Below are 12,692 nucleotides of genomic sequence, written 5' to 3'. Positions count from 1 at the left end.
GCGGGGGCTGCACTCCGGCTGCCGGACCGGCGGCGGCCGGGTCTCCCTGGCCAGGCAGGGGTTAAGGCTCCTCTGTTGTAGTTTGTTTCCCTTTGCCAAAGTGGGTGTTGCTGGAATGTCTCCTCTCCTAAGAAGGGGGGCCGAGCCGTGTCCTCTGGAGAGGGGGGATGTCAGCATCAAAAAGACACAAAGGGGGAGGTTTCCAAAAATAAAACCCTCCATCCCCTCCAGGCGCTGCTAGTGCCAGAGGCAGGCGCGAAGGTGCTTGGAGCTGCCTGCGGAGCGCGGGATCTCGCTGGCAGCCCGGAGAGCGGGGCCGGCCGCCCTTCTCCTCTTCCTCCTCCTGCGGGGGCCACCCGGCAGCCCTTTCCCCTGCCTCAGCGCTGCTCTCTGCGCCCCCGGCCCCGGTGGGCGGCAGGTCCCGTCGGAGTCCCGGAACGGGATGGGGCGGTGAGCGGGGGGCGGAGAGCCGGCGGTCCCCGCTGTCCCGCGGGGGATGCCAGCCGGGCGCTGAGCGCTCCGCACCGCCCGTCTCCCCTCGCCACCGGCTGACACCATGCGGGGCGCTGCCGCCAGCCTCCTCCCGCTCACCTTCGCCGTCCTCCTGGGCTTCTCCCGCTGTCGGCCGGACTCGGCGGCTAGGCTGGAGCCGGGAGCCGGGGCTGCGGCGCGGCTACGGAGCCGGGGGGCTGCCCTGGGGGCGGTGGGCACGGCGAACGGCCCGTCTCCAGCGTCCCGGTCCCCTCCGCCGTCACGGCCCCTCCCCGCAGCCCTCCACGTGGATCGCGGCTCCGCGGCCGCCGCGGGGAGCCCGAGCGGTGCCGACGGCCGGAGGCAGCGTCCCGACCGCGGGCTGCCCACGCCCCGGGGCCAAGCGGGCGATGCCGGGCTCGGTCCCGGTGCGGGACAGAGGAACAGGCAGGACTCCTCCCGCCAGCGGCAGAGCAGCGGGCTGAAAGCACGAGTGGTGCCCCGGGCGAAGGAGCCAAGCGGCAGAGGGAGGATGGCGGGGTAAGTGCTGCGGTCGGGCGGGTCCTGCCGGGGATGCGTAGCGTGAACCCCGGTGATCCCGGCGCTGGGGAAGCCCGGACGGAGGGGCCGGGTCCCATCCCGAGCCCCGTACTGCATCCCCTTTTCCCGGCGCTGCCGCGTCCCCCGCGGGATGCGGGGCAGTGCTCCCCCGTGGGCGGTGTGGGAACCCGCTCGGTCCTCGCTGTCGTGCGGCGCCTCTGTCCCGCACCTGCGGCCGCTCCCAGGCCCTCCTGGATGCGCGTGTGTCGGTGTGCACGCAGGCGTGGCCTGGAACCCGAGTGTGCGTGGGGCCGTGTCCGTCTGCCAGCCGTGGGCTACGTAGTTCGGGCGTGCTCGGATGCAGTGCCCTTCTGGCAGATCGGGGCCTCGGCTGGCAGACATCTGCCCTGCAGCGGGCACTGTGTCCCAGCTGCCCTCTGGAGCTGCCCTGGGAGGCATGCAGGGTGCGGGACTCCCGAGGGGGATGTGGTATGATTTAGGTGGTGAAGCTGGAGGGGCTCGCTTGGCTCTGCGGGACGGCGTCTGTCTGCTGCCGCTCTTGCTGCAGGTATCTGGCCTCTTGGCTCCTTCCTCCCATAATGGGCCCCTTGTAAGCACTCCACGCCGCAGCTTCCCATGGCTTGAGTTGGCTCAGCCGAAGGACGCTTCCTATGACTTGCCTGGCAGGGCTGCTTCCAGCTCCAGTCTCTGGCTACAGCCCTATGGAGGTGGAGGGGATATCATATGGCGAGGCCAGCTGCTCGGTTGTGAGGGGAGCCTGCGAGCGGGACGTCTGGCGCAGGGCTGATACACTCTACAGCCCAGGGCCCCTTCTTCTGCAGTTCCCTCGTGGACCCCCCGAGGGATCCCCCTAGCTGATGCCCTTCGAGATTAGCTCCTTTGCCACTTGGGCAGGGCTACCAAAACCATCGCACAGGAGTTTGACCAGCTCATGTGGCGCTGTGTGTGTCTGCTCTCATGTGAGCCTTGCTAGGGGGATTCTGGATGCAGACTCTGGGTTTACAGCCCTCTGACATGGGTAGAAATGCCTTCTGCTAACATCTGGTGGGGAGCTTCACTAGAACACAAAAAGTCTGTCCTTGAGTTTTCTCTCTCCCATACTCATCTCCTTGCAAAATCTTGAGACAGAAATGGTTTTTGTGCCACTCTGTGTACTTTCCTTCAACAGATCCACAGAAGCACCAAGATCACTCTACTTCTGCTCTGTTTGATACATAAAGTATCACTAACAGCTAGGCATATGGGTTCTGAGCTCACCCAGCTCATTATCTTGGCAGAGAGGGAGTCTTGGGAAGATCCAGTCCTGCTCAGTCAGATTTGGACTTTTTTGGGCTCACAAAGATTTTACCCTTTCTGCAGTTGGAATGCTGTCAGTGTTGCTTTGGGATCATGTGGCAGTTTGGTTGAATTTGAGTCATCTGATATGTAGCATGTTTGTTTTCAGACTGCAGCTGCCTCTGGTGACAACAGCTGGCCTGTGATGCTGTCAGGAGCGTGCGGGCAGCCTCAAAGTTCACATTGTGTTCAGAAGAGTGCTGAACCCTTTTCCAAGTAGCTTTCATCCCCGAATCCAGAGTGTAGACAGGGATGGTTGGTCCAGCACTTACACACAGTTTACCTGTTATCATCTGTACCTGAGAGTGCCATTGCCTCCAAGCTTAAAGGAAGGAAGAGCTGTGTCCTAGTGCTGTGTTTCTCATGCAGGCTCTGCTGCACTTTTTGCCTCTGCTCTGTACTGGAAGATCAAGGCTGGGGATACAGAGCTTTCTCCAATCCCCAAGAACTTCAGTTCTGAAAAGTACTTGTAGTGGCTTTCCGTCTGTTCTGGAGTCCAAAGCATCACTTTTGAAGCTTCTTGATAACCTACTGTCTTTGGAGCTTAAGAGAAAGCCTAGCTGAAATAGTTGTCCATGGTGTTGCTTCTCATGGAGAGCTAGCTGCTGCTGCCTCCAGCCATTCTGTGAGACTCTGTCCTTCCACCTCATCCATCTTCTTACGCCCCTTGCTGCACCAGACACATTTTCATCCAGGAAACTCAGGGCCCCTAAAAAACTTCAGTTTGTGATGTTTCATTTTTATGCCAGGTGGGATATTTTCTGTTCTGCTATTCTGAACTTCTGCTACTCTCTGGTATGACAACCTTCATTTTGCCCTACTCTGGTAACTTTGCAGGCACACTAAACCCCAGTACTATTTATTTATACAATTATTTTGGCTAAAAATCTCAACTCTTGCATGTGTTGCCTCTCCAGATTCCCCTGTCAGAGCTCTCTGCTGGTACCATCAGGGGCCCTGCAGAGTTCTGTGGTTGAAAAAAACCATTATTTGCACCCTATGTTTTTCTAGATAATGATTTTCTCACCTTGTCTGATAGCTGCATACCCAAGATTGAGTTTGGTCCTGGGGACTCCTTGGATATGTCTTCCATCCTGCTCATGTCTGACCTTTTTGCAGGTGTGACTTTTACAAACAATTTCATGAATGCATCCAACTTTGAGACTTGTAGTTGCTGGGTTTCAGTATTTCCCCCAGAAAACTCACTGTGAGGTGACTTTTGATATCCCAGCAAACATCACAGAAAATTACTGACTCCTGACACTGGGTGAAGAAAATAATCCAGCCCTGAGAACATCACTGCTTTGCTCTGCTCAGCTTAACATCCCTGGTTCTCCAGCTCCCCTGACTAGAATGATTTTCCTCTTGAGTGTTGAGGGGTAGGGTAGCCCTGACACATGCAAGCTATGACTGTACTTGTATGCTGGATGTATCCCTAACTTGGGCTGGCCAGTCCTACTGGGAGGACACTGTGGGCATCTCCCTCTACATCTGTGCCCCTTGGGATGTGTCCCCCCTTGTTCCTCATCCTGTGTCTGGGAGGGTGGGTCACAATGATGAGGAAGGTGGGTAATGGGAGAGTAATCTGAGGAAGCCTCTGCTTGTGGTACCTGCTTGGACAGTTTCAAGGAGCATGTGAGGCTTCTCAGGTAGCAGGCAGAGAGTCCCAGACTCATTCTTTCTCCCTCCCAATTTCTTTTTGGGCATTCTGAACCCCAGTTCACCTTTAACTGCTGTTGTATACACCATCTGTGGCTGTATAATCCTGCTTTACTCAGGCTTTGTGGCATATAGTTTCTTGCTGCAATGTGTTTATAGGATTGCTCAGGAGTGGAGGCAGTTAATGCTGATGTGGACTTGGCAGAGGATTTTCAGTGACTCATCGATGCCAACAGCCTTTTGCTAATGTTCTTCACTGGGTCTGACTGCAAATATTTCATATGCATTTGGATGAAGTTCACTTTCCTGCAGTAGAAAGGCAGACCTGATGATCTAATGGTCCCTCTGGCCTCCTGTGAGGATGCTGTACATGGTCTGAATGGAGTCAGCATATCTGGCAGCACAGAGTTCTGTGTGAAGCTGAAAGATGATGCATAGATTGCTATTAAAATAAGTGGTGAAAAAAAAGAGTTCTACTGCATGCTTCAGAAACAGTATGTGATCATCGCTGTAAAAGCCATGATCTTACTACTGTTTTCTTGTTTTCCCTCCCCTGGTGCCTGTTAGGGTTGCTTGGTTCTTGTTTAAGATAACACTGCAAGGTCTTGCAGGCTGTTCTCATCCTGGGTACCTCTGCGCAGTCTGAGTCCGATCCTGATGGTGGCCTCTGGCTGCAGCAGCAAAGAAAGAGATGAAGGAGTGGCTTGAGGCAGCTCTTTTGCTCAAGTCAAAGTGCATCCAGTCAGGGCTATGAATGGTTCTTCTGGGTGCAGGGAGGCTTCATGGCACTGGTTTCAGCTCTGTGGGGAGTCTCAAGGAGCTGTCTATCCCAGAAAAGGAGCAGGTTGGTGAATAGTGCCTGGGAGCTCCTGTACACCAAGCTCAACGTGCCAAGAATTATACCTGGGCACGGATGGTGCATACTAGCCACAGAATGAACAAAAAGCTTGGTTTGCAGTTGCTTGCTGTTGACTGTGCTCTTTGGAGACCTCAGGGTATACCTGGCACTTGAGGCAGAGGCTGAGATGTGGATCCAGTGCCCCAGTCTGTATTTTCCCAGAAATGCATTGAGCTGTGCCTTGGAGTTTTCTGTATATTTAGTTGTCTGAGCTATTCAATGCCTTTCTCTTCAAGAAATGGGGAACTGGCTACTGGAAACGGTCTCTCTCTGCTTTGGTCTGAGCTGGGCTGGGGACTATTTTGGAAGGTGCTAACTGGCCTGCGAGCCCTGCAGCAGCACAGTGTTACAAGCAATCAAGTCTCAGTGCCTATGAATGTTCTCAGCAATGTTTCATTTCACAGGATATATGCTAGGTGACCCTTAGGAAGGCAAATACATTAATTAACCTTTTCCACTGATAAGGAGACAGAGATAGGAAAGACTGATCGTTTGCTGAAGGCTTGTTTTGGCATCAGTGTTAGGGCTGGGATTAGGGCATCCCATGGAACATGACCGAGTATGAGGTTCAGTGGAACTGCAGCTTGCAAGACCCATGTGAGGACATGTCTTCCCTTCTGCTTTAACTCTTGAGTTTCTTCCAGCTGGGAGAGCTCCTGACCCCTCCACATGCCCATTTGTCCTTGGTCCCTCTGCAGCCCAAGCTGCCCTGGATGAGGGTGCGAGTCATGCTCCCATTTCCTTGCTGCTGTGCTTTCTGTTCCAAGGAGTGGGTAAGCAGGAGAAAACCTGGATGCTATGCTCAGGCAGCTGCTGAATGCTTCAAAGTTATGGTCGTGGCTCTGGCTTACATCATTGTTAGGTCTGCCAGGGGCTTGGTGTGTTGCAGCACCCAGCAGGTCCTCTTGCCAGGCGGTTCTGCCTGATGCTTTGAAGTCCTTGTTCCCTGTGTGATGAGGGGTGATCAGAGGCTGCTCAGTGTCTGCTCCTCAGGAATCACCCCTGTTGTGATGACACCAGACCTGGAGGATCTCTGCCACTTGTTTGTTCTCCAGAAGCAGCACTGGATGGAGAGGCCCAGGGCTGGACATGCCCTACAAAGGGGCTTGTGCTTGAGCCACATCTTTGCCTTAAGTGTTTGTGGTGTCATGTGCAGCGGGACAAATGGATGTGGAGGCCACCACTCTCCCTCAAGCACCATCCCACAATGTTGTAAACATGCCACGCTCCTTAAACTTCATGAGATTCATTCTGAATTCTTTGCAAGGCAGTACAAACCACATGGTGTTCAAACCAGACAAATGACAACAAAATACTTCAGGTAGAACCAGACATGCTCAGGAATGGGTCCCATTCAGCAAAGCTCCCATAGCTATTTTCCTGCAGCTGATACTCATGCTTACCTGTGCCTCATGCTCTGTGAGGTCCTTCTCGCTGGGCTTTCATCAGGAAATAGCCATAGTTCTTCTCTACCCTCCAGCACTACCCACATGTTGTTCCTTCCAACGGCTCATTTCCAGTCTTGGAGGTGCTCCCTGCTTCCACCTCTTCCCATTCTCTCATCCAGGACTTTATGGATGAAGGAACATTCCCATCCAGGTACTGCCGGGTTGCTCCCCTCTGTGCATGCTGGGCTGTCCTCCCTGCAGGAGCATTGCCCTGGCTGGTGCGGCCATCAACACCAACCCCTTCACCTGGGGCTGGCAACTCATCTCTGGGGTTGGCAGTGACACAGAGCAGCTCTGTTAGTGAGAGATTTGTGCCCAACTCAACAGGGCTTTCATGACCTCAGGAGCGGTCTTGTCTGCTCAGGCTTGGGCCCCTGTCTATTTTAGCCTCATACCTTTCTTGCTATGACCTCTGGTGATGGGATGGAGAGCAGCTAGCAACGTGCTCCCTCCAGAGTGTCTGTGAGAGACAGAGATAAAATTTAGACTTTAACCCCATGAAGAACTAACAGTATGATTCAAGGCCAAAACAGCTTCTCTGGAGAAGGTATCTATTTTGCCTACAAGAAACATGATTTTTTGGATAATTTGAGCTGTGGAAGGGCAAGGGCTTTTCTCAATGAACAGACTGAATATGACTTAGGAGGTTTCACCAGTGCCAGAGGAAGAATGGGAGCTGTGACAGTCTAAGTGAAGATGCTTATGTTGCTGCTTGGAGTAGAGTCCCTCTCTGGTCCTAAATTACATAAAGACCTGTTCCAGTTCAATGGTTGTACCTCTACAGGCAGCTTCATTTGTGAACACCAGAACAGTCCTTGGCATACCTGCCACCCACTCTCCCTGGCTCTCCTAAAACATGAGCTCCACAGCCTGAGCCCTGGCATTTCTGGAGTCTCATCTCATGCCTTGTGGATGCAGGAGTCAGGAGGATGCCAGTTCAGAGGAGGATCTTCCTCTGACCCTGCTGTGCTCATGTCAAAGTCAACCCAGAAGACAAATGTGCGTGTTTCTGTGGTTCCTGTAAATTGTGTCAGCAGCTCTGACTGTCTTGTCCAACATTAGAAATAAACCATACTCCCCACTTAGTTTCCAGAGGATTTCCAGAGCTTTCAGGCTATTTCTAACTTTGTCTTTTGACAACTGTTCTTTCTCATCTACCTTGACATGCAAAAGTTACGTATTTCTAAAATCTTCCCTCCATGATGGGTAATACTTTTGGAGAGCACCTTGGAACTTGTTATTCCTTCTCATTATAGACACTTGAACATGATGTGACCAGAATGAGCAGCATTAGCTGCCTGCTTGGGCATTGCAGAGCACCTCTTAGAGGCCCAGCACTGTCTATGATAGCTCTATGTTGACAGTCCTCCCTACCTAAAAATACATAAGAAAGGAAAGGTGGGGAGGATGTCATTTGTGTAAGGGCAGGCAAAAAGTAGCTGCAGCTAAATCCTGGATTCAACACTCATCAAAATGATTTCAGCATCCTGAAATTGATGTAGCTCTGTGCACATCAGGTAGACAAAAATTTCATAGCACCAGAGAGACCTCAGCCCCCTGGGTCACTGCACTAGAGACAGATCACAAATGCAGGACTGGGGTGCTTGCAAAGGGAGGGTAAGATGGGGAGTGTCCCAGAGTGTGGTTTCTGATGTGCCATCCCTCCCAGGTCAGGGATGAGCAATGAACAGCAACAGGCAGCAGAAGCTAGGTGGAGAATGAAGAGTTGTCTTCGGCTGAAGCAGCTCAGGACATTTGCAGAGGCAAGATACTATTACCAAAGTTGAAATCCCCAATACCCCATACCATGAAGAACCGTGAGATCTTTAATGATCTTTGGCTACTGGCCTCCAATTGCTCTCCGGAGGAAAATGGTTCCTCTGAGTGCTGTGCCAGGAATCCAGCATAATGCCAGTTCAAAAGGGAGCTCCTCTCTCAGGGATCGCTCACACTGCAGCATTCACAATCCTTGGGGGTTTATTTTCCAAGCACTTAAACAACTCAGCCCTTGTCCCATTGGTTTTGATCTCAGCTGCTGGTCCATTTGGAAGGAAATATCAGATGCTGCAGGAAATAATTTTGTGGGTGACTCAGAGGTGATGGCTGCAGCAAGACCTCAGCTTCCCCCTCTCCTAACCACACTGCTTTGTCTCTCTACTTAGGCCAAATGTCTGTGGCAGACAGTGTTGCCCAGGATGGACCACAGCTCCAGGCACAAACCACTGCATCAAACGTGAGTATGACAGTCTCAGCCAGTGCAAGTCTCAGGATGCACCCCAAAAAAGTGCTTGAATACTGCTGTGACCCCCCATACTTCCCATGTACTGTGCCAGGGCAGGAGATAAGTCATGGGGTCTGTGGAGGCAGTGCCACAGCCTCGCTGTGGGAATGCCAGGCTATAGGTCAGCTCTTCCTGTCTGCCAGCAAAGTCTGAGTATGCAGGGTAATTATGGTTTTACTTCATTATTGTTATTAGTGTCCATCCATGGCACGATCTTATTGGGGCAGGGCATTGCAGTGGCACATTTATCTGTGAGTTTTGAGCCTTGAGCTGTCACTTGTCCTGCTTGGAGCAAGGACAGATCTGTGAAAGTCCCAGCAGTTGGGAACTGGCAGACTGTGCTCATGTGGGTGAGCATTGCTGATGCGGAGTGGGGAATCAGGGCTTCAAATTATCTGAGTTCTATTAAGGAAAGCAATTAGTGGATTTGGTACAAGGGTTGGGATGGGTGGGGATGGAGCATGGGGTGCCTAAAATGGCAGGGAGGTGCAGGGTGCTCCTGCAGTGCAAAACTGCCTGGCCAGGACCCTCCTGCCTACCCACAGAGGAAGTACTGAATGTTCTGCTCATCCAGGCAGCCCTGGTACAGCCCTGTAGGCTGCAGTCATTGTGGGCTCCTTGACACAGCACTGGAAGATAAGAGGTTTGGGTAGGCACCAGTGCAGTGCACGCCAGAGACAAGTGACCTGTCATCTTCATCCTCAATAGCAGCCACAGACCAGCCCCTGCTGGGATCCCTGTCCCTGAACAACATCCCTGAACACCAGGGCACACAGCTCACCTGTGGCCTTCCCAGGGACTGCTGGCCCCATGCCCCTGGTCCCAGGGAGGTGTGGGGCTGCCTGTGGAGCAGCTGGGAGGGCAGGGAGCACAGGCTGGGTGAAACCCCCAGCCCAGAACAGGCAAGAGCATCTGCCTTCACTTGAGTGGCAGCAGCTGCCCAGATGTTAAGCAGGGGGAGGAGGCTCAGCGATGTTTGCCGCGGGATCTCACGGCGCTTTGGCCATGCTGGGGTAATTGCATTAGCAATCGCTGTTTGGGAGCAGGGGGCCAAGGGCTGACTCACCTCCCTTCTCCCTCTCCCCCATGCCGACAGGAGCCAAACGGTAGAGAGCGTGCTGTGCTGCCAGACAGTGTCTGTAAACACAGATCGGGGCCAGCCATGGCAGCATCTTTCTCTCATTAGGGATTTTGGTAGGAGCAGTGGATCTGGGCTTGCAGCCATGCAGGCTGCCTAGTGATTGCTCAGGTGCTGAGCCCTTGTTCCCAAGGATTCATTAAAAGGACAGTGTCCCCCTGACCAGGGATGGTAAAGCTCAGGCAGGACTTTGGTGGAGATTTGTGATGTGTAAACATAATTTAATTCCCAGCTACCTCCCTCCCTGGGCTTTTCTGTTGGAGTTCAAGCTGCTGGAGACATTCAGCTGTTTTTAAAGCTGCCAAGGCAAGCTGGACAGCCCATCCCTGTTAAGTTTCTGCACTGTAATGCTGTTTAATGTCTGTTCCCATGGTCTTTCATATGTGGCATATCAAGGAAGTTAGTGGGGTAGAAATGCAGCCAGAAAGAACCTCTTAAGAGTGATGAAACATGGAAGAATTGGCATTTGGGTGTTGGACAGATCCTTGGTTTTCAAGGATTTGAGCCTGGGTACAGGAGAGAGGATAGGTCAAATTGTTGCCATAATCCGCTTCCTCTCACCTTCCAAGGGTGGTGGTTTCTTCCTTCACCCATGCTTTTGTAGGCACTTTATTCTTTCAACATCCCTGCATATGACTCAACTCCAGCCTTAGGGAAGTGTCTCTCCGTATGTTTCAGATTTGAGGACCAAAGTTGCAGTAAGGACTTGTGGAATTTTCAGACAGTTTGTGACTGGGAAGATAAAAAGATAAATATCTTTCCCTGGAGCAACAACATCTCCTGGGACAGGGGAAATGAGCTAAGGGAGTTTAGGAGGAAGACCTTGCCTATTTGCAGTGGGCTTGATTTCTACCCACACACTGCCAGGTCATCACATGGGGCTGCATGCAGGGGCTGTATATGCTGAGGTCTTCTCACAGGAGGGGCCATTAGGGATGGTGAGCCACATCTGAATGTAGGCCTGAAGGGTTCTACCTCCTGCCTGTTTAACTTTGTTCTGGAGTGAGACTCCAGTATGGCCATTATGTTCTTAGTTTGGTGGAGAAGAAACCTGTATACACAAGCTGGCCAGAAGCTCCCCTTGCATTGCCCACATCTTAGGAGCTGCAGTGGCTGCAGTGTACACTTGCCAGTGATTTGGCTGCTGCCTATTAGCTCAACATGCTCAGCCTCCGCACGTTAGTTTATCAGCCTCCACTTTCGTCAGCATTGTTAATGATGGTTCTTTCCTGCTTCCAGAGGTAGTACTCTGGGCTGGGCTGAGAATGCAGCATGAGCTTTCTTCCTGACATGACTATTTTAAAATTTAAAAGGAACATTTTTAATTAGTGTGTCAAGAAGGACTAAATAAACTAATGCACTTTCCAATTTTATACAGATGGTCTTGCAGTTAAAATGGTGAATAAAGGTGCAGGGATTCCAGGCTGAGTCTCTTGCTCTGCTGTGTCCTTGCAGCGTGATCAGACAGTCCCCATTAGCATCCCTACGGCTTTTTCACATCTGCAAAATGACATTCACATGCCTCTTATTTTGTCTTTCTTCTGAATGGTGGCTATGGGATTTTTTGAACCCTAGCTGTTCTTCACTAAAGTTCAGTTTTCTCTCTGTTATTCCTGCATTGCTGTTGATCTACCTCCTTGTCACTCTGCGCAGATCTCACTTGTCTTAAATTGTACATCTCTTCTGGGTGTGCTCCCACAGTCAGAGCTCTAAGTCAGAACTGAATTTACATACATAACTTTTCCATGAGAAAGTGGACTAAATAACCCCTGAGGTACACGTTCTTCAGTATCTTCTCAGATTTCCTATGGAGGCCCTACCTGATGGGCAGGTTCCCCTGCATTTTAAATGGAACTGCACAGGAGCTGCTTACAGTGAAGATCTAAATCACTCTCCTAGACGAAGAGCATGAGCAGAGCTTCAGGGACTCAGTAATCCAATGTCACCTTGCATGTCATTGCTGAACCCTGCAGGTGTGCCTGGAAAGCAATGCAAGGCTGAACTTGGTGGTATTCCCCTCTGACAGGCCTGGCTGGGTGGTCAGTCATTCCACAGTCATCCCTGCTGTGTCACCTTGCTGGGAGCACTTACCTCATTGTCATGGGGTGACTTTACCTTTAAGGTGGTTGTGAGAGCTAAAGAAGTTGAAGTTGCTGGGGACTGTTGGGAGTCTTTTCTCCTGACCAATTATTGGTCATTACTGGGAATTGACAGCCGTTTTAACCATTGAAAAGGGAGATCAACTTGTGAACCCTACCTTAAGATGTACAGTCAGGGCACTTTAGTTCTCTTTGTTTCCTGGCTGTGAAAGGTTACAGAGCTCCGGCTGGCCTCTTGTTCTCTGTCCGGCCATGCGGCCCGGGCGGGGGCTGGGCTGGGCCCAGCGGCTCCCGGCCAGGAGATGGGGCCTGCGGGGCTTGCCCCGGGCTCTGGCCGGGCCAGGCCGGTCCCTGGCTCGGCTGCAGGTTTTGCCGTGACTGAATTCACCAGAGACTGCCGAGTAAAGAAAAGAAAAAGCTCTTGACCTGTGGCAAGCAGAGACAGCGACCACACTTTCCAGAGCAGCTATGAAGAATCTTCTATTGCAGACAGCTCCAGCTCCTGCACCGGCAGAAGTCACAGAACTATCTACAAAAGCCTGGGCAAGATTTTAACCCTTTTTATCACCCAGATGAGACTTGCAGATTAATCTTTTTATCCAGAGAAGAAAAAAGAGAGTGATCAACATGAAAAGAGACTTTATAAACTACCAGTGACAGGAAAGACTAGAAGCTTCAGAAAAGGTAGAGAATAAGGAGATGCTTTAATTAAGATTAAATATTTTTCTGTTAAAGCTATGGAGATGGACAATAAAGTCCTGAAAGAACTCCTTTAATTCATGATAGAGTATGTAGGGAGGAA

General features: G+C 51.8%; 1 protein-coding gene across 5 annotated transcripts in view; it reads left to right on the top strand.

The window, feature by feature from the left end:
* Window positions 1–219: 219 nt before the first annotated feature.
* Window positions 220–12,692, top strand: part of LTBP2 (latent transforming growth factor beta binding protein 2) — a 73,031-nt gene continuing 60,558 nt past the window's right edge. For 3 of the 5 annotated variants that reach the window (XM_058835584.1, XM_058835592.1, XM_058835576.1), the window contains exons 1-2: window positions 221–1,011; window positions 8,535–8,605. In XM_058835584.1, the coding sequence (XP_058691567.1) occupies window positions 557–1,011; window positions 8,535–8,605 (526 nt within the window). In that variant the 5' untranslated portion in view covers window positions 221–556. Of the gene's footprint in view, window positions 1,012–8,534; window positions 8,606–12,692 lie in introns of all 5 variants that reach the window. The other 2 variants (XM_058835601.1, XM_058835609.1) reach the window with 2 other exon arrangements.

The sequence above is a fragment of the Poecile atricapillus genome, chromosome 1, assembly GCF_030490865.1.
Source record: "Poecile atricapillus isolate bPoeAtr1 chromosome 1, bPoeAtr1.hap1, whole genome shotgun sequence".
Taxonomy (NCBI): domain Eukaryota; kingdom Metazoa; phylum Chordata; class Aves; order Passeriformes; family Paridae; genus Poecile; species Poecile atricapillus.
This window is presented reverse-complemented; position numbering and strand designations above follow the sequence as displayed.